Source organism: Puntigrus tetrazona, chromosome 2 (genome assembly GCF_018831695.1).
Source record: "Puntigrus tetrazona isolate hp1 chromosome 2, ASM1883169v1, whole genome shotgun sequence".
In the NCBI taxonomy this organism is placed as follows: domain Eukaryota; kingdom Metazoa; phylum Chordata; class Actinopteri; order Cypriniformes; family Cyprinidae; genus Puntigrus; species Puntigrus tetrazona.
The window spans coordinates 15,038,477-15,057,865 of NC_056700.1; the positions used below are offsets into that span (position 1 = coordinate 15,038,477).

Genomic DNA, 19,389 nt, shown 5'->3' on the forward strand with positions numbered 1-19,389 from the left:
CCTTTTTGAGGTAGTTTGGGAAGAACTCGTGGGCCAAATGTTGCTTTTGTGTTCATAGAAGTAGTGCTGAAATCAAGAAGGACATGTCATTAAGATCTCTTTGACAGACTAGAAAAACCTTCACGATGGATTTTCAAAGGTAACAAAAATGTATTTTTAACTTTAAGATAAATTTTACATGCAATAAACTGCACAAATGATTGTTGTGCAAAATAGGATTATTACGTTGTAAAAATGCCAAACTTTAATAGGTTTATAAAAGAAAACTGGTGTTAAAGAATGAAAACCATGAAACAGCAGGTTTGTCTGAATGTGAGTGTGGTGCAGCACCTTTGCTGCTGCTGAATTCCCTCAAACTTATTGGCTGGGGATGTCCTATTTGCAGAAACAGGTGTGGACTCACTTCCTGTGAGGTTCAAAATTAAAAGAGGGAAGAGGTTTAAAGCAGGTTTCCTGTATTCCATTAAAAGCCCTACTCATGCTTTACACTCTTGTTTTTATGTGTATGTCATCATCCTGAAGATGATGCTTATTTTATGGTGTTAAATAACAAGACAAATATAATAAAGCCAACTGCAGGCTGATTTTTTCTGAAAAATTAATGAAAGCTATGTCAGTTTGTTAGGACATCACAACCAGTGCAACAGAACAAAATTAGCTCAACCAATTAGGTTCAACATCTGGATATACGACCAATGATAGATTAGGAGAGTGTTTGGGGGAACCTGAAAATTGTCTCTTTTCATAAATATGGTAGATTTTAGTGCCACAAGACTTTTTAAAAAGCATTAATGTGTTATTATTGGTTTATATTAAATGCACGTTCATTTAACAATAAATGAACCTAGCAAAATGTATTGGGGCACATTAAATCAACCAAGCATGTAAGTTTCTAAACACATCCAGTGTCATTAAAAAAATAAAAAATTAATTTAATAAAAATTAAAATGGTGATTGTACCCTGTTCTACCCCAGAGGTCTTGATATTCTTGACTATGTTAAAAAATAAACATGAAAAAACAATAATAGTGCAATAATTTAGCAATTATTTCCTAAATCGATTTTTTAATCAAACAGTATTAAATTTTAATCACCATTTTAATTCTAGTAATTCTAAATTCTATTTTAAATATTCTATTTTACATTCTATTCTAAAAATTCAAAAGGTAAATCTCGAATTTACCTTTAAACAAATTGATAGGATAATTTCAATGCAATGCAACATGAACTGAATTGTTGTTATTAAATCACAAAGCTCAGAATAACTAAATGAAAAGAAAGCAGCCATAAGCTGATTAATATGATGATCAAATGGAGATGAACCACTTTAACTCTCATTGTGGGGTGAGGAAAGAGAAAATACTGAAGAAAATGTAAAGTCAAGCAGTAATTGTGTTAACATTCTTTAAGGGTGTTTGATATGTCACGGTTCCATTCAAAAAGCTCTCAGTCTTTAATCATTAACACATACTCATTAACAGGAGCCCTAAATAAATTACTCAGAGTATCACTTCATTGCAGTGAGCATATGAAGATCAGTTTTAGAATTCATACCCACCCACTTCACACCAACACCACTACCACTCTCAGCACCAAAACAACAAAACTGCAAGAATTTTGCTTTTTTCTGCCAGCAGAGGTGGCGACGGGATGTTGTTTCTGCAGTCACAAAACGGAGGTGTTGCCACCTGGACGCACCTTTGCTCTGCGGGCCCTGAAGTACGGGGCTGGGGGGGTCTGAGAGGGTGCGCTTGTGTCCGGGAGGTGGAGGAGGCGCTCTCTTCTTAGACAGAGTGGAGCTGCCTCCTGCACTTGATTGTGATCCCAGCGGCAGGGAGGTGGGCGGTCCAATGGACGGAGCTGAAAGAGATGACGTGATTGGTCGAGAAACAAATGAGGCCTGAACGCACCGGAACACAAGGGCAAAGTCAGCACTCCCATCACCACACGAGGAGCGTAAAGTGATTTCCAGAAACTCAACTAAAATAATCAAGATAACCACATTTAGAGGAATAGTGCACCCAAAATTGAAATTTGTGGAAAATTTACTTGATTTCTTTTTTCATCAAAACAGATTTGGAGCAACTGAGCATTAAATCCCTTGCTCACCAATGGATCCTATCCAGTGAATGGGTCATGTCAGGATACGAGGCTGATAAAAACATTACAATCATACAAACATACAACTTTTAAATGTACAAGAAGCTACTTGATAGACTGATACTTTGATATGTTTTTTGTCAGCTGTCTAAACTCTCATTCTGATGGCACCTATTCACTGCAGAGGATCCATTAGTGAGCAAGTGATAAAACACTAAGTTTCTCCAAATCTGTTCCAATGAAGAAACAAACTCATTTATATCTGGGATAGCCTGGGGGTGAGCGTTTTCAACTAATTTTGGATTTTGGGTGAACTATTCCTTTAATATGATCCCAGAATGCAGGCGGCGGGCTGATATCCGATTAGTTGAAACAAAAGCCAAAGGTTGCACATTCCAGTTCACTGTGCAAGCAAACAGTGGTTGTGGTGTGAGAGGATGTTTCACAATCACTCACGATTAGCCTCCACTGATAGCACTTTCAACCTCCCCCGCAATTAGAGTTAATGCAAACATATCAGGAACATGCAAACAAGTCAATATACCAACATGTTTTACCTTTCCAGTCACTCGACCTACTCTTTTTTTATCTGCAGTATCATGCATATTGATCTTAAAGGTGTGTATACCTTTTGAAGTGGTCTTGCTGGCTATTGTGGGCCCCTCTGATACCGGAGACGCAGGTGTATCGGTTGAGGTGCTGTAGACGGGATTGGCAAAGGCTCCATAGGAGAGCCGCTGTTTGTCCCTGTGTCCTATATACCCCGGCAAAGACAGCTTCTCCTGAGGGGACACGCTTGAGGAATGACAGAAGCTCTGAGGTCGGGGGGAACGCTCTTTCTTCACTGGACTGGGCTAGGGATGGAAAAATATTTACTCAAATTAAAACCTTGCTATTATAACTGAATGCACCGGGTGACGCTGTAGATATGCAGTGTTGAGGTGGCATCTAAATGTTGCAATATTTTGTTTCCCACTGGTGTTTTCAGTTCTAATTTCTCAAGCCATGGATCTCTGCAGATGAGGATAAACTTTTATGTGATGCAGTCAAATGATTGTGATTTTGCAATACATTTAAATCGCTCTGACTTCCATAGTAGAAAAAAAAGAAAGAAAAACAATAGTGACCCAAAACAGCCTGGTAACAATTGTTTTTCAAAATGTCCGGCAGAACAAAGAAATTCATAAAGGTTTGGAAATGTGAGTAAATTTTTTGGGTGAACTATGCCTTTAGTACAGAAAATGACTCATAATGCTCATGCTTATTAAATGAAGTGCATAAAGAAGGAGCTGTTAACTGACAGAGCAAAGTGGAGCATTAGCACAGGGAGATATGGGACAAAACAAGGTAGCTGCACAAACCTTGTCATCTAGGTCATCGTCACTCTCGTCGATCTCCTCCAGCCGCAGATTCCACTCATACTCCACATGCACGTGAGGATTAAACCTCCCGGCTGCTGCCTCCACCAGCTGCGCAACCAATCACAAGACCTTCATGTAATACACTTCTCCTCTCTGACACTAATGCCAAAAAAGGGCATGTTTTGAGTAATTACATGACATGTGTAGTGAAATTACAGGTGCTATATGGCAAAATTCTTCTGTAATTAACAGTGTCGGTGACATAGAAAAATAAACACTGCACAAAATGATCACTCACTAGCTCTTCACACTGTGCATTTTTCAGCCGTCTGGCAATGTCCAAAGCAGTCTCCCCGTTTTGATTCACTGAAATAAAACGCACACATCGCATAAGAAAAGCATCGCTATTACCATTCTGATAAAATTAAGAATTAGCAATAACTTTGTTTTTAGATTTTTTGCCTCATATATATTACGTTTGGGAAAATTTACATATATTTCTATTGCGCAAAAATCAAAAACCAAAGACTTCAGGTGGTGACAACTGTGTATTACTCAAAGAATTTAAGGAATGAAACATGTTGAAGGATGAGCCTTCAAGCTTTCACACAGGCGTGCGGGTCCCAGAGCCTTGTATTTTAACTTGTTTTTAAACCTCTCAAAAAACAATAAACTCTAAAAATCATTTTTTAAGGTTAAAGTCAGTAAGGTTTTTTTTTCATACATTTATTACAGGAATACATTAATTAAAATAGAAAACTGTTAAATTGCAATATTTAACAATACTAGAGTTCCATTACATTTTCAGCTTACTGTTCTAAACATTGTCAATTACAATTTTTAACAATTTACGATTATCTTTAAGCTGAAACAATCTTCTACAATCAATCATCGCACAAATTGCTTTTATTTATTTTGAAATAACTGCAGATGATGTCTCATCTTTGGGGAAACGCTAAAGATAACCCACTTACCTAGGTCAATAGATGGTTTTCCCCTGAGCAGCAGTTTGAGACACTCTGGCTTCTCATATGTGCAGCAGTAATGGAGAGCAGCGTTTCCACTATCAGTCTGTCTGTCTAGAGTTCCACTGTACACACACAGAACCATATTTAACGTCTTGCAGCTTTAATCTCTCCTAATGATGAGTGTCTGCGGACTAACGTGCGCAACAGAATATTCTGTCCTATACCTGTTTTGGACGAGAAAGTCCACCAGGTGCAGTGAGGTCTGGTCTGATGTCCGCACAGCAAAGTGCAGAGCTGTCTCTCCAGGGTCCTGTTGACCCATAATTCAGTCAAAATCAGCATTACTTAGAATTATTAGATTTTTATTTTTAATTAAATATGCTGTACAGCTTTATAGCTTATTCTTGCAATTGACTGTGAGAATAAACAGATTTAAGATCCGCCAAAATAAACAGGAAGCATCTTACAAAAAATACTGAATGGGCACATTCGCAAAAAGCCACACTAGTCATTTGTCCTGAAGTCAGTTCATGTACACTCTGGGGAATAAATGGCTATATTTCTCTAAATAAGCAGCATATAAATCAGCAGGTCCGTGACAAACTATTAGTCAGAGATCAATACCTGTCCTGCTTCTGGAAATGGATCCATTAGCTCCACTCCATCTGCATAGAGCTGAATAAGAGCCATCAGGTCTCGAGTTCTCACAGCCTCATATAAGTCGCCCTGTCTGGCTGTGGCTGTAGTGGCTGTCCTCCGAGCAAACCTGTGCTCCACATACTTCGCGTTTATGTACTCCTTCCTCTCGGTCCTACAAAATGTGGTTTTGTAAGCACATACTGCTTCACATATGAATTAACGCATTACCTACTAAACAAAAGGACTTCTGATAGCTACAATCCGCAGTTCTGTCTGTATTTTGTTAATGCTTGCTAGGTAGGCTGCTACTCACATGTCACTTGACGGTGTTGGCTTTGGTGAAGGACTTGGCAGGTTCCCTTCTAATATTTCATTAAAACTGCTGTTACCCACATTCTTAGCCAGCTGTGGAGAGATATCAGTCAGCTATTAGTAACAAGCATATTAACATTTCATAGAATAACTATAATTTGTGTATTTCTAAGTAGAAATACATTTAGCTAAATGCTGACAATGCTTAATCATTTGTAATGAATATACATACAAATTACTTTTCAAACATTTATTCAATTATGTTTAAAAATGCAGCAAAAAGGTAATATTGTGAGATATTATTGCAATTTAAAATGACTAAAAATTAATGTCCATTCAATATATTCTATTCAGTGTTCAATGTCGCATGATCCTTCAGAAACCATTTTAACATGTTGATTTGGTGCTCAAAACACATTTCTTATTATTATCGATGTTGAAAACAATTGTGCTGCTTAATTTTAGGGGTGAGGAATTCTTGGATAAATAGAAAGTTTAAAAGAACTGCATTTATATAATATGAAATTTCTAAATGCCAATATCAATTAATAAAATACATCCTTACTGAATAATTTCTGAAAGACTTAAAGAAAACAAAACTTACTGACCCTAAAATCCTTTTCGAAAAATTAAAATTTAAAGTTTAAATTACTGTTAAGATTACCAAGAGTTCAGAGGTGCCGAGTTTATCGAGTTCCATGGACTGGATGCGTGAAATATGGACTCCCATTTCCCTGTGAATCCCTGAACACTCGATGCATGTCAGGATGCCCAGGTTAGTGGATAACCATTTAGGCTCTAGAGCAGATAAAACAGGTGAAAATTAGAACTTTTATTGCATTTGTTGATATGCCATTCACTTCTCAGCCACAAGGTGGCGCATGAAGCTATGAAACTCTACTTTCTGTCAGATTCAACTGCTACAACACTTTCGCACGCAAACTCAGCTAACCTGGTGCACCACAGTCGCAGCAGACTTCATTTCCAGGTATGCGCAGCACGTCCTCGATGATGGCTTTAGTCAGGTCTTCCAAACTGTCATCTCCAGCACTTTGCTCTCCACGAAACGCCATGTTCAGAGCCTCCTCCTTACTGTTAGTCAGCACTGAGATCCATCTGCACATCACACATTAACACACATATATATATAAATATATATAAATATATGCATTAATTGCTTGCGCACCTCTACAGATGGACACGCACACGCAATATATTATGTGAAACAACACATGAACAAATAAACACAAACACTCATTTATATATCAATATAAATGTGTCATACAGATATAATATATCAAAACACACACACAGGTTTAACATGTCAGCAAAATACTATGCGAAAAGGATGGGCGATATAGTAAATATTCAATATTGATAATAAACTTGCTAGCTTTCACTTTATTCTTCATTTTTACTTACACTCCACTCCAAAAGTATTAGGACAGTAAAGCCAATTCCTTTATTTTTGAGACAAGAGATTTACGTGCCAGCTTTTATTTCCAGGTATTTACATCTTGATCTGACAAACAATTTTTATTTAAACCCACCCATATTTCATGTGAGTATTGGAATAGATAGAATTAACATAGATTAGATTAACATAGAAGTAAAAAAGACTTAATATTTATTTGCAAATGCTTTGCTTTCCATAACTGCATCAAGCCTGTGACCCATTCATAGCCCAGCCAAAGATGAAATACACACAAACACGCACTCATCTCATTAGCATGCAAAAGCACTCATACACACGCATCTTGTTCTCACTTGTGAGCATGAGAACAGAGACATAGCAGATGGTATCCACTCTCAACCTCGTGCATTCACACTTACATCACAAACTCCTGTTCATCCTCTGCCTGGAAATGATATGTTCGATTATCTGCAGGGGGAACAAGCAGACAGATTATTAGAGGAAAGAAGTGCATTATGTTAACTGCCCTGAACACTGCACTTAGTGCTCTCTGGCCAAGTAATGGAGTTACGACTTCCAGAGGCCTTGCTAGCACTTGGTATGGATGAAAGTACTCTGAAGTTTGGCTGGGGAAATGTGTAGCCACTCACGGGAGATGAGGTCAAAGCACTTCTTATCCTCTCCGCTGGGTTTAACCTGGCAGGTCAGCAGATTCAGTCTCACGGGCTGCCTGTTGGACTGGACACAGTGTGATTACAGTGAGTAAATGATCCAAAGATAGACAGACATAACAGAGCTTCACCAGGGCTTAACAATGAAGATAGTATGATGGCCCCTGGACCACTTTGAGACTCGATGGGCCATGTCACTTGGCCAGTAAGGCCTAAAAGGCATTTAAAAATTAGGCTTAGTTAGTTACAAGCTGAATTTCAGCTATTATTGCAAATAAAATGTTATTTGTTGTTATAAATTATTTTATTGCACTATAATGTATATATATATATATATATATATATATATATATATATATATGCATTTACTTGCATTTTAAAATCTAATGAATTTCTTGCTCATGCAAAAAAAATTGCCACAATAACCTTACATATTAGTTACAGATATATGTTATTGTGGCAAAATCTTTTGTTATTTTCTTGCCTGACACCTACAGTTGGCAGTATTGAAGAAATCATACTTCAGATACATGCTAAATATTTTACAAGTAACTGGTTGCAAATGAGCAATCAATCCATCCAATGCTCAATTTGCAACCAGCTGTTTCTTCGACAATTACAGACTTGAGAAAAAAATGTGAGACGTGTTTAACTCACTGCATTACCATTCAATAAATTCAGGAAATATTCATGTGCAATACTAATGTATCCACAATAATGACTTGTTTTGTTTCTGAATAATTCATACAAATAATAACTTAAATTTGGTTAAACCCAAGGTGACTAAACAGAAATAGCACTGGAGGAGTACCTTTACGCTGATGAAACATAAGGATGTGATGGCAGAAAAGTTCTTCACATTAAAATGCTATCAGACAGGAATATGAGCACATTGCCCCTGATATCAGAGAGCAAAATTTACTTGCTCCACACGGCATCTGCTGAGCAACAGCGTCCTTACAGCAGATTACATGAGGAAACTCATAGACCACCTGGGGCCCGGAGCATGCTGGGTCTCGTTCGTGCTAATATCATTAGTGTATGAGTCAGATTGCACCGGGTGCATGTTTCTATGGCAACTGGGCACCACTACCCCCCGTGTTCACCTTTACACAGCGAGTGAGAGGTTTTAGTGCTATAATGAGGAATCAAAATGTCTTAAGATAATTAATCTGTGGCATCTGTGTTGCTTCAATGTTTATATACAACAGTTTGAAAGCTACAGCTATAATTAAAACGTTTAAGTTACTGTCTGTCGATCGGTAAGAAGAACTATCCTTTTAATGCAAATTTCAGCTAGTCACCAAATATGAGTATATCTTACAGTGTGGCAAGTACTTACTGTGGCATGGGAGATTGTAAGAATGCCATTTTTCACTGAGCACTTCCTCCTCTGCCACACTTTGCGGATCCTGAAAAAAACAGACAAGAAAAATGTTTTCTTTTTTCAAAAGAATTCAAATTCAGTTTTATTATTCTAATATGCTAATTCTCATAATTGTATCAATGTTGAAAACGGTGTGTTTTGTAACACTGTCTGTCACCTTTATTCAATTTAGTGTGTCCTTGCTGAATACAACTATTAATTTTGGACCAGACTTTCTAACAAATTACCACAAATTAACATTCAAATTATGTAGTAATTTAAACGTAACATCTATTTCTTTAAAAAGAGCTTATTTAAGGAAAGTGCCTGATGTAAGTATCTTGTTGCCTGATGTTTTTACTGTATTTATTTAAATTGCTTGACACTATAAAGCCTGAGAAAGCAGCGTTCAGCAATGTGCTAATGCTCAATCAATTAATTACACTGTAGCCAATTCCATTAGGCACGATTTAGACACAATTAAGTGGCACTACACAGAATATTTAAAAAAACAAGAACATCAGACTACATTTCACAACAAACTGAGCTCACCCATCACTCTTCTTAAACAGATAGCCCTTCTTCTCACTGCCAAACTCCTTATTGCCCTGCAGCTGGTGCATACTGTAACCGCTCTGCTTGCTCTGAGAATCCTGCACATCATCAAAAAAACAGCCATAATCGAATAAATAAAAAGTATGACATGATATTATTTTAATTAGGAAATTGTTTTTTTTAACAGTGTGACCAAATGTATAAAACTACATTAAAAGCGTGGCATAATTTATATAAAAAAATGTTTCTTTAATTTTTAACAAAGAGCAAAGGAAAAAATATTTTAATGAATGTAAGTGTTATATGCAATGCTACATTATTAAATTCGAAAAATGCAAAACTAAAAGAAAATTAAAAGCATTTTTTGTAGGGCTTTCAGACTTTTGACACACACAATATATCAAATATATATGAAAAGGGGGAAAAACTGTCATTAAATGTTATTTAACTTACTCTCCTAGACTTCAGTTGGAAAGCAGTGAAAAGGAAAAAGGAGAGGAGTCAGAAATGCAGATGTCAGATTATTATTATAGCAGTGTGCACAGAATAAAAATAAGAGCGAACCTAACATTATACAATATTCACAGCCGCATTCGAGGATAATTCAACGCAGAACATTGTTATTCAATCGAGAACAGAGACGTCCGGTTCAAATGGACATCAACTCCAAACAAAACACATAAAAGATCAAACGCTGGGCTCTACAAAAGAGCTTGTGTTGTCACTGCCTGACCCTAATGTCCATGTTTCCTCTCTCTCTCATGAGAACGAACGTGTACGCTTACGCACACATACTGAAAACCTACATTATAATGTCTCACAGAGGCGGCAAATGTCATGACAAACTGGACATGAAAAGCAAATTCACATCTGGACTCACATCTTTAACGTCGAGTACATGTTAAGTCCGTTGTTGCATACAAAAATGAAAGGAATTGGCACTATTCTGATAAATTATCCTCTGTGATCAGTAAATCAAAGACAGAAAGGTCTCGTCAAACTATTTTGGATTAAAGGCAGAGGATATATCCTCCGGTGATGTACCTACCTCTTTCTGGTCCAGTTGTAAAGACGATTTAATGAGGTCTCTGAGAGCTGTGAGCTGCTTTTTTCTTCGTCCTGGGTCTGTTTTATCTGACAATACAAATGTAATGTGTTAAAATATATGGCAAAATAAGCAATATGAAACAAACACATCATTTTAAGCAGGCATTGCTAGTAAACATTTATTACATGTTCGAAGGAACAGTTAGATGTGAGCTATACTATCTTCTGTCTGAATATGAGATGATGTTTTACTCTCGAGGGCTCATATTAATAATGCTTGTCTCATGATATACTATTTAATATAACCACAATGTTCTCACAAGTACAGCTACATAATAACTGAACTAACAACATATTAACAGAAAACAGCAAAAAGGAATTATCAAATGAAAGTTTAACTAACATTATAGAGATCAGCTGCTAATTTCTCTATATACTGCTTCAACTTGTCAGCGGTTTTCAATCCATCCTGGAAAAAACTGAGAGAAAAGAGCAAGGCTGTAAGGCATATGTTCAACACTAAATAAAATAATGCTCAAGAGTTTGGGGTCAGTAAGATTTTTTCTTAATGTTTTTGAAATAAGCTCATTAAGGTTACATTTATGTGATCAAAAATTATTAAATGATAAAATAACTGTTAGCTATATGGATATATTTTGTGTGTATACAACCAGTATTTTTTTTCAGGAATCTTTGATGATCCCTTCACTGTCACTTTTGATCTTGTGTCTTTTTTAAATATCACTAACCCCAAAACTTTGAAATGTAATAACCACATAAAATTTCAAACATTATCTCCACTTCATACCTTAATATGAATATCTCAACTAGTCTAGTAGGCAATTCCTATGAATTAATCTGTTCTGTTACATTCACTCATTCTTGGACACTCACTTGCACTGTGCATGATAATACTTGATGAGATTCTGGAGAAGATCCACTCCCTTCTTGGTCTTAATCTCGTTCACTTTGATGAGGTACTGTTGGGAAATCGTGGACAATAAAGCACAAAGAGACACTGGTGTGTTAACAGGAATATACTTCAACGCTGCACCCTTCTAAACACACACATGCACGCTTTGAAGTGGTTAAAGTGGCTCAGCTATAGGAATCGTGTTTAAATGCTCCACCCTTCCACAACAGAGGGAACCACTTTAGCCTGCATCAGCTGTTATTATAATTCACACAACAGTTCTTTCTGGTCCTCGATTCCGACTGGCTCTCAGGAGTGCAATATTCTACTGACATCAGGACTTACAACTGTTTCACCATTGGTATCACTCCGCTTAAAGTATTTCTCACAGTGACTGTCATGGCGGACATCCAAATCCACTATAACTTTGTAAATAATACTGTGTATGTGTCACAGAATGTAGTTTTACGCAATGTTTAGGCGAGAATGTACTTGTTTAGGCTTGTTTAATAAAGATAATGTCTCTGAAAATTCGCTTCAAAGGTTTTGGAGATGTTAGCTCCAGGGTGTCAGAAGCCATTCAGTTTTTAATTGTAGAAAAAGCAGATCTTCTAGAATTCTCCGCCGGCTCTGATGTCCTGAGATATAATTGGGAAAAACTAATGGGCAGTCTTTAGTCTCATTAACATACTTATTTTATATACATATTTATATTTTAGCTTGTATTATAAGTTTATTTGTTTATTGTTTTGATTATTAAATCCAGTTGTTTTATTTGTTTGAGCCTTAGAACTATTTTTGTTTAATTTGATCATTAAATGTTTTGCACTTAATAATTCAGCATTAAATTGTTGTTATAATTTGTAGCTTCGATCTCAAAGATGACCAAATGCTCTACTGCAGACCTGAGCTTCAGATAAATTTATTTAAATGTGTACACAACATGTATAAAAACAGCTAAATTCCATGTAAAATGATGTTTAAACATAAAGCTGGTCTGATATCCTGCTATGTCTACTCTCTGGCATATTCTGCACCTGAAAATACAAAGCCCACTGTTGCCCGACTCATGAATATTAATCAGGTTATGTGAATGGATGGTTCAGCAATGTTACCTAGCAACGTCAGAATGGCCTAATTAATATTCATGAGTAAAGACACAGCCGAGCCATCATGTCTCAAGCAGCTGCTTCAAAACCTGATCCAGAGCTACTGAGACGAATGTATTTCCTGGCCTTCAACAACACCCCAATTTAGAAAAGACATCATGACAGAAAAGAACAAGAGACAACCTGAAGTTGCTGAACAACCTAACTACCATCAAGCTAACTTCTCTTGGTGAAACCTAAGTAAAGAGACAGAAATTTTACATTTTCACAAGCCCACACACCTCACACATCTGCAGTTGAAAGATCCTCCGTTCCTTTTCCATCTCCTCTGCGATCTCTGCGCCGGTGATCTCGGTACGGATCATGCCATGCTGCTTGGCATGTTCCCTCTTCTCCTTCTCAATTTTTGTGCTACAACAAGAAGGCAAGAAACAGAAGATAACAGAAAAAAATTGAATCTTAAATTCAGCTAGAGGTGACTGCAAATGGCTCTTTGACTATAATGATGATATACTGTTGTTTGAGCATAGCCGTAAAACGGCTGTAGATCACACATTACATTTAAAAACATTTTGTATATATGAAAAATGAACATAAACACACAATAATGATACTTACAACTTGGTCTCATAGTCTTTCCAGGCCTTGTCAAAAGGTTTTTTAAGATCCTGTGTTGGGGAAATAACATAAGTAGTGCAGGAGGCAATTAGGTTTACTGTGCAAAGTTACAGGCCATTTTTTACAGTTGTTAAACTGAACACATTATTATACAATATAAAGCAACAAAGAAATCAAGAGATTTAATCAGTGCTGTGAAACTCACTGCCCTGAAGTACAGTAGTGACTGATATGGACTGTGGTAATGCAATTGCTTCATCAGATTTTCCCACTCTCAAGAACCTATTCTCTGGAGTTAATGACGTTATTCACTTCTCTACTGCCCAAATGTTCATCTGCTCAAATAATAATTGATCATGAATCACATGAGGTTGTTTTGGAGTATGTTACTTCACCTGAGGTGTATCGGCTTGCTGGCTTCTTAGAAAGGGCATGAGCATAAATATGTTTACAGCATGAATATATTCATACTGCTGAAGCAGAATCCAGAAGCTTACAGCGGTTTATGCTTCTGAATACATATAAGTCAGAGCATGAAAAGATGTGACAGGTCTCCCTCGGTGCAGTTCTGCACTTTTATGTAGCTTTTCATTCCTATTTTTAAGAGTTCCCATTTATTATGCTGTTTTACACATCAAATAAAGCTGGAAGCTGGAAGCCGAAGCGGGACTTATGTAGGAACTAAATGCTCACTAAATGCTCACAAACAAAAAAAATTCTCGTCCCTAATCCTACCCAATACCTAAACTTAACAACTACCTTACTAACTATTAGTGAGCAGCAATTAAAAAAAATATGATGAGAGAAGTCGTAGTTCATAGTTAACAAGCCTATTCTAAAGCATTACCAATTATATAAATAATGTAAATAAATGTAAAACAATGATATTAGAATGAATAAATTTAATCTAAGAAATTACTTTAATAAACTACATCTGTAAAAAAAATCTTAAAAAGTAAAAATCATCAACTTTTCTGTAATGTGCGTTAGAATGTGCATTTAAATAATTTTTTCATTAAATAATATTATTTACTACTCCAATAACAGTAAAAAAATATAAAAGCATACAAATACACACACACACATTTAGTATATCCACCATATTGAGCTCTGCAGTAATTCTGATGCAACTGAATATAAATGTGTTTTTGGTGTTTTGTCTTGAATTTAAGAGTCTCTGAGTGAGTCCTTGTTACACACAGAGGAGCACTGGTGTAGGTGCTTTTTAATGGTTTATAAGGCATCTGTTCCAGTCCAGGAAAGATTTTAGAGAGAGCTGATAATGTCCTCCAGGGACAGCACTTATGCCCTTCAACTGCCTCTGCCTCTGTCAATAAGGGCTTTAGAAAACGGTTTCGTTTCCGCTGAGTAAGAGGGTGAAAGAAAGAGAGGGACAAAGTATGAGCGAGATAAGAGAGTGAGAGAGAAAGAATGGGGGCTGGTAGGTATGTATCCTCCGTCTACTGAGCAAAAAAGTGAAGCCTCATCACTTCCACTCAGAAATTCAGCTGATGCTGCAGAGGCTCTTAGCCTGGGTCATGCTAATGTGAAAACAATCAGACAGCCTTTCCAAAACCGCTCAGTGTGAGACGGCCCTACACTTAGTGTAAGTAATTTTCACAATCACTACATGTTTGCCTTCAAGCCTGAGACATCAACACGCGGCTGACGGGATTGGTCAGTCTGACGCCTGAGCTCTTTACCCCAGTTAACCAGTAAACACTTCAAACTGGCTGAGTCAAAGCGCCTTAAACACTCCCACACAGTTTACTAGCGCTAACAGTGGCCATTCCTTCGGCACTGTTTCATAGAGGACAGTGGCGTGAAGAACCCTGTAATTTAACTCCAAGCTGATTTACAGTGTGCGTTTTTGGTCCAAAGGGATTCATTTAAGGCGGGTATGGAGCAGTAAATCAGGGTGTTTCTCAGAGGGGGCCTTTCCAATTAGTTTAGTCCAGAGACGGCAATGTAAATCTTACCCCCTTCACTCCCTTCAGATCTCCTTTGAGCAGGGAGTCCAGGGTGAAGATGACATTGTGGCTGAGACTCTGGAGCTGAGGAGAAGAATCAGAGGAGAAATCATACAGCTTCTGATCAGAAAACTTTACAGTAAATAAAATAAATAATAATAAAAAAGTAAAAATAATACAATTAAATGAAAACTGAGAAGATAAGATATGAATGAAACAAAAAAAATAATTCCACTATTCCTCACCAGATTCTTGAGGAGAGCGGCCAGTTCCTTGATAAGGCCAGAGAACTTGATGAAGGCTGTTCCCAGATCAGAGTTATCTCGGCTGATGAAGTTGCTGCCAAACTTGTCCAGTGCCTGCCCGTAATTCTCCTCATTCTGCACATGCTCTGTAGAGAATAAGAAAAAACCATACATAGTATTATATGACTGGAATATACTTTGTTTAAAGACCAAAGTGTAATTTCTGCACCACTGGAATAATCAAAGGAATTGCAAAATAATATGTTCAGTGATGTTCACATTGCCTGAACACTTCATCAATCCAACAGCAGACTTTCTACTTTTTTTTACACCGCATCAACATATGAATTGATACCTTTCTGCATATCAAGCAGATATAGAAGAAAGTAAATATAAAAACACACACTTCATACACAGCTTCAAGAATTTAGAACCTAACTACTGATTAACATAAAAAAGTTTCTATATACTCCACAAGTGGGTGGAGTCAAGTCATGTCAATTTCCAAAGCTAAAGAAACAGACGGTAGACAGCAATAGAACTACCATGTTCAAGGCTCAGAAAGGTTAAAATAGTCCATGCATTGTGGTACTCTTGTGAATGTGTGTCGAAGTATAAGAAGTTATTTTAGTTTTCTTTGTGCACAAAAAGTATTCTCATAGCTACATAAAATTACAGTTGATCCACTGATGCCTTGTGGACTATTTTAACAATATCCTTACAACCTTTCCAGGCCTTGAACGTATCAGTTGTGTTGCTGTCTATGGGAGGGACAGAGAGCTCTTGGATTTCATCAAAAGTATCTTAATTTGTGTTCTGAAGATGAATGGAGGTCTTACGACATGAGGCTAAGTAATTGATGACAGAATTCAATTTTTTTTGTTGAGCTAACACTTTAACAGGTGTGTCTGACTCAAAGCGGCACTGTGCAGATCAAGCAGTGTTTAACATCAAAGTACCACGAGAGCGATTCAAAAGCTTACAAAGCCATTTGCTCTCTAATCGCTCACATGGTTCACTGATGTCATACAGCAGTAGGTCTGCTCAGCACCGCTTCAACTTGAACACACCTATTTAAATAACATAACAGGAAGGAAGAAAAGGGAATTCCACAATTCCCTGTACATTTGTCAACTAGGACAGATTTCTGTGTAAATCTCAGCCCACAGGATGTAAACTAAACCAATAATAGCCTTTCCAATACAAGCATCAGCTCACTGGGCACAGACAGAGAGTCATCAAGGTCATCAGCACCAACAGGAAAATAATGCAGGTGCCCAATAACAATTTGTCTATACCAAAATGAAAACATCTACACACAAAACAGTCTTTTGTTTAATAAACAACATGAAAAGAAGTTCTAATATTAAAGTTTAGGGTCTCCATATGAGGAAACAATACTGACACCAGCAGCATCTGGGACTGATTCATCATCTTCCCAGAGTTCCACACTGGGACCCCAGCCCATGACAGAGTGACATTATTAGGTCATTTGTCTTGTTGAGTGGAGCTTAGACATCTGGTGCCCTGATACAGAGGACTGTCACCTTCTGCTGCCTTTGTGGAGTTTTGAAGGTGATAATTTAAATGAATGTTTATATTCTTCACAAACAAACAAAAAAACAACAACCATAAAAAAGGAATTCTAAATATACATATATATATAAAAAGTTGAGTTAATTTTTAGGCTTGTTTATGTCCTTATTCTTATAAGCTTTTTTAAGCTAATTTCACCCAAATGCACTTATTTTATATTACTATTTTCCACATTTTAGAATAGTAGAGAAGTCATGAAAACTATGTAATAACACAAATGGAAGTGCTTTTTTGGTAAAAAGTTTTACTTTTTTAAAAATGTTTTGCATCATTTTATGCATGAAAGGTTATTTACAATTAAAATTGTTATTATTATTATTTGATTTATATAGAACATTTTATACATTAAATATAAAATGAACACTACTATTTATTATAATACATTTTCCTTTAATTTATTAGATGTTATATATAAATTACATAGATATATAAACAAAAGATAACACATTACTACTAATAATAATAATATTATTATTATTATTATTATTATTATTATTATTATTATTTGCATAGCACCTTTGATTAATTACAGTTTTACATTAAGTAGACATTAATTACATAATTACATATATTAAATACTAATATCAATGTTAATACTGAAATAAGGCATTGGATTAAAAATAATAAAATCATGGCAAACATAAATTTCGTTAACTGTTGATACTTCTGAAGATAAGTAGATCTTGTAATGCAGACGGATTAAAAGATCGCAGACAGATCTAAACAAGACTGTAAGCAAACTGACATAAGCAGACCTCTGCAATTCAACAGAGGATAAAAGCCCCATGCCAAGTGTCAGGAGCTCAGGTATTAATCATCAGGAGCCGATTAGAGTGCTTACTATACAGTCACATCTGATTAAACAGGATCGTGACACAGAGGCCACCTGCAATGCACACAGCAGAGTCGATAACACAGCGGGAGCCGCTCCTCTGCCTGCCGCTAGCAGTAACGCTCTCCACTTAATAGCATAACATGAGAAGCTCCGCACTTCAGGAAGACAAGTGAGCAGAGTGATGTGCATCATGAGTGGCCGCATTCAGCTGGAGATGGTGTGATTTCATTCACAAACCGAAAAGGTGACAACCTGCTGGCGTTTGCTGAATCATGATGGGAATGTCTCTGCATTGCTGAAGAGGTGTAGAGGACGAGTGCTCTCTAAGGGATACTGAGGTCAGAGAGAGGTCAGCCTATCAATCTCATCCAGCACTGCAGTTCACAAGAGGAAGTCTTACGTATCGCATCACTGAAAACCGCCACATAAAAATCTGGTACCCAGAAACACTGGATTGTCACCTTCTATAAATGACCAGCTGGGACCCAGAGGAACAACCTGAGGGGATCTCAAAACATTAAAAGTGCTCATTCGGGAACCAAAATATTTTTTTTAAATGCTATAATAATAAAATTATTATTAAAGTATATGACATGTATATGGCTTTCTTCTTTCAGAAGAAACTAGTCAGCAGAAGTGAGAGAAAAGTGTTTATTAAAACATTCATATTCTGGAGCCGTGTGAGGCATGTTTTATTACAGATGCGCATACTTTATTTAACATGTTTTGGACTGTTAAAGAGAAACATTTTTTGACTGAAAGCCTGTATAATTAGGCTTCTTTTGATACCAATAATGCAGTTCTTAAGACTCTTTTTTAATAAACTCATAACAAGCTAACTGATCAAACAGCACAAGAGTCAAATACATCTGTATGATTATGTATGGCTGTAGCAGTGCTTTTATCATCTTTTTCAGCCTTTTCATACTTTTATAGTTTAGTCGTCCATTGTGACCTAGGTCACACAGCAGCAGAACACATTTATCTGTCCTGTTTTAGAGTCCTAAATATACTTATATCCACACTGTGTGGTTCTCAATCTCCAGCCCTGATCCTCTTGCAAATGTCAATGTCTTTGTCAATTTCCGATTCACAAGAGATGACTGAGTGTAAATATTAGGCATTATGAGGCCTTGATCAAACAGACACAGATATTTGGCATCTGGGCTGTGTGCTTGGCCAATAGGAATGACATTGAAGAATTGCAAGCTGATAAAGGGCAGAGAGGGGACTGGATGAGCCAAAAACTACTAAAGAGATGGTCTGAAGGATTTCCTGACCTTTCATGCTGATTTACCCTAGAGGGCATGTAAGCATTCGAGTTTCCCTAGAAGGAACGGGGGAAGAGATGGTAAATGTGTAGCTGGAGATGGAGCCTGTGAAAAACTTCTCACTTTAGGATTGTTGGCTAGATTAGTACTTCCCCAGGAATTTGAAAAAGTCACTTTAACCTTTTCTATAACCACTCAATGTGTCAAAAATTACCTTCCTCTGGAAATTTGGAATCTTATTTTATTATTTCCAGAAGTACTGTTGAAGAGATGGGTTGAAACTCACCTTGACCCGAGTTGTAGATTGCTTTGACAGATTTCTTGACTTTTTGTAAAGCTGTTCGGTCCTGGTCCAAAGCCTGAGAGAGAGAGAGAGAAGAGAAGAGCTTGGTTGTAAAA

General features: G+C 36.8%; 1 protein-coding gene across 1 annotated transcript in view; it reads right to left on the reverse strand.

Moving 5' to 3' along the window:
- Positions 1–19,389, reverse strand: part of asap1a (ArfGAP with SH3 domain, ankyrin repeat and PH domain 1a) — a 38,131-nt gene that overhangs the window by 3,521 nt on the left and 15,221 nt on the right. The window contains 26 exon segments of the mRNA XM_043220668.1: positions 2–66; positions 331–406; positions 1,699–1,860; positions 2,729–2,954; positions 3,462–3,569; positions 3,760–3,827; positions 4,436–4,551; positions 4,654–4,739; positions 5,054–5,240; positions 5,382–5,473; positions 6,045–6,178; positions 6,333–6,496; positions 7,214–7,262; positions 7,445–7,532; positions 8,808–8,877; positions 9,384–9,484; positions 9,840–9,848; positions 10,435–10,499; positions 10,502–10,520; positions 10,837–10,912; positions 11,328–11,413; positions 12,737–12,866; positions 13,074–13,123; positions 15,053–15,127; positions 15,289–15,434; positions 19,277–19,349. Coding sequence (XP_043076603.1) covers positions 2–66; positions 331–406; positions 1,699–1,860; positions 2,729–2,954; positions 3,462–3,569; positions 3,760–3,827; positions 4,436–4,551; positions 4,654–4,739; positions 5,054–5,240; positions 5,382–5,473; positions 6,045–6,178; positions 6,333–6,496; positions 7,214–7,262; positions 7,445–7,532; positions 8,808–8,877; positions 9,384–9,484; positions 9,840–9,848; positions 10,435–10,499; positions 10,502–10,520; positions 10,837–10,912; positions 11,328–11,413; positions 12,737–12,866; positions 13,074–13,123; positions 15,053–15,127; positions 15,289–15,434; positions 19,277–19,349 — 2,521 coding nt within the window.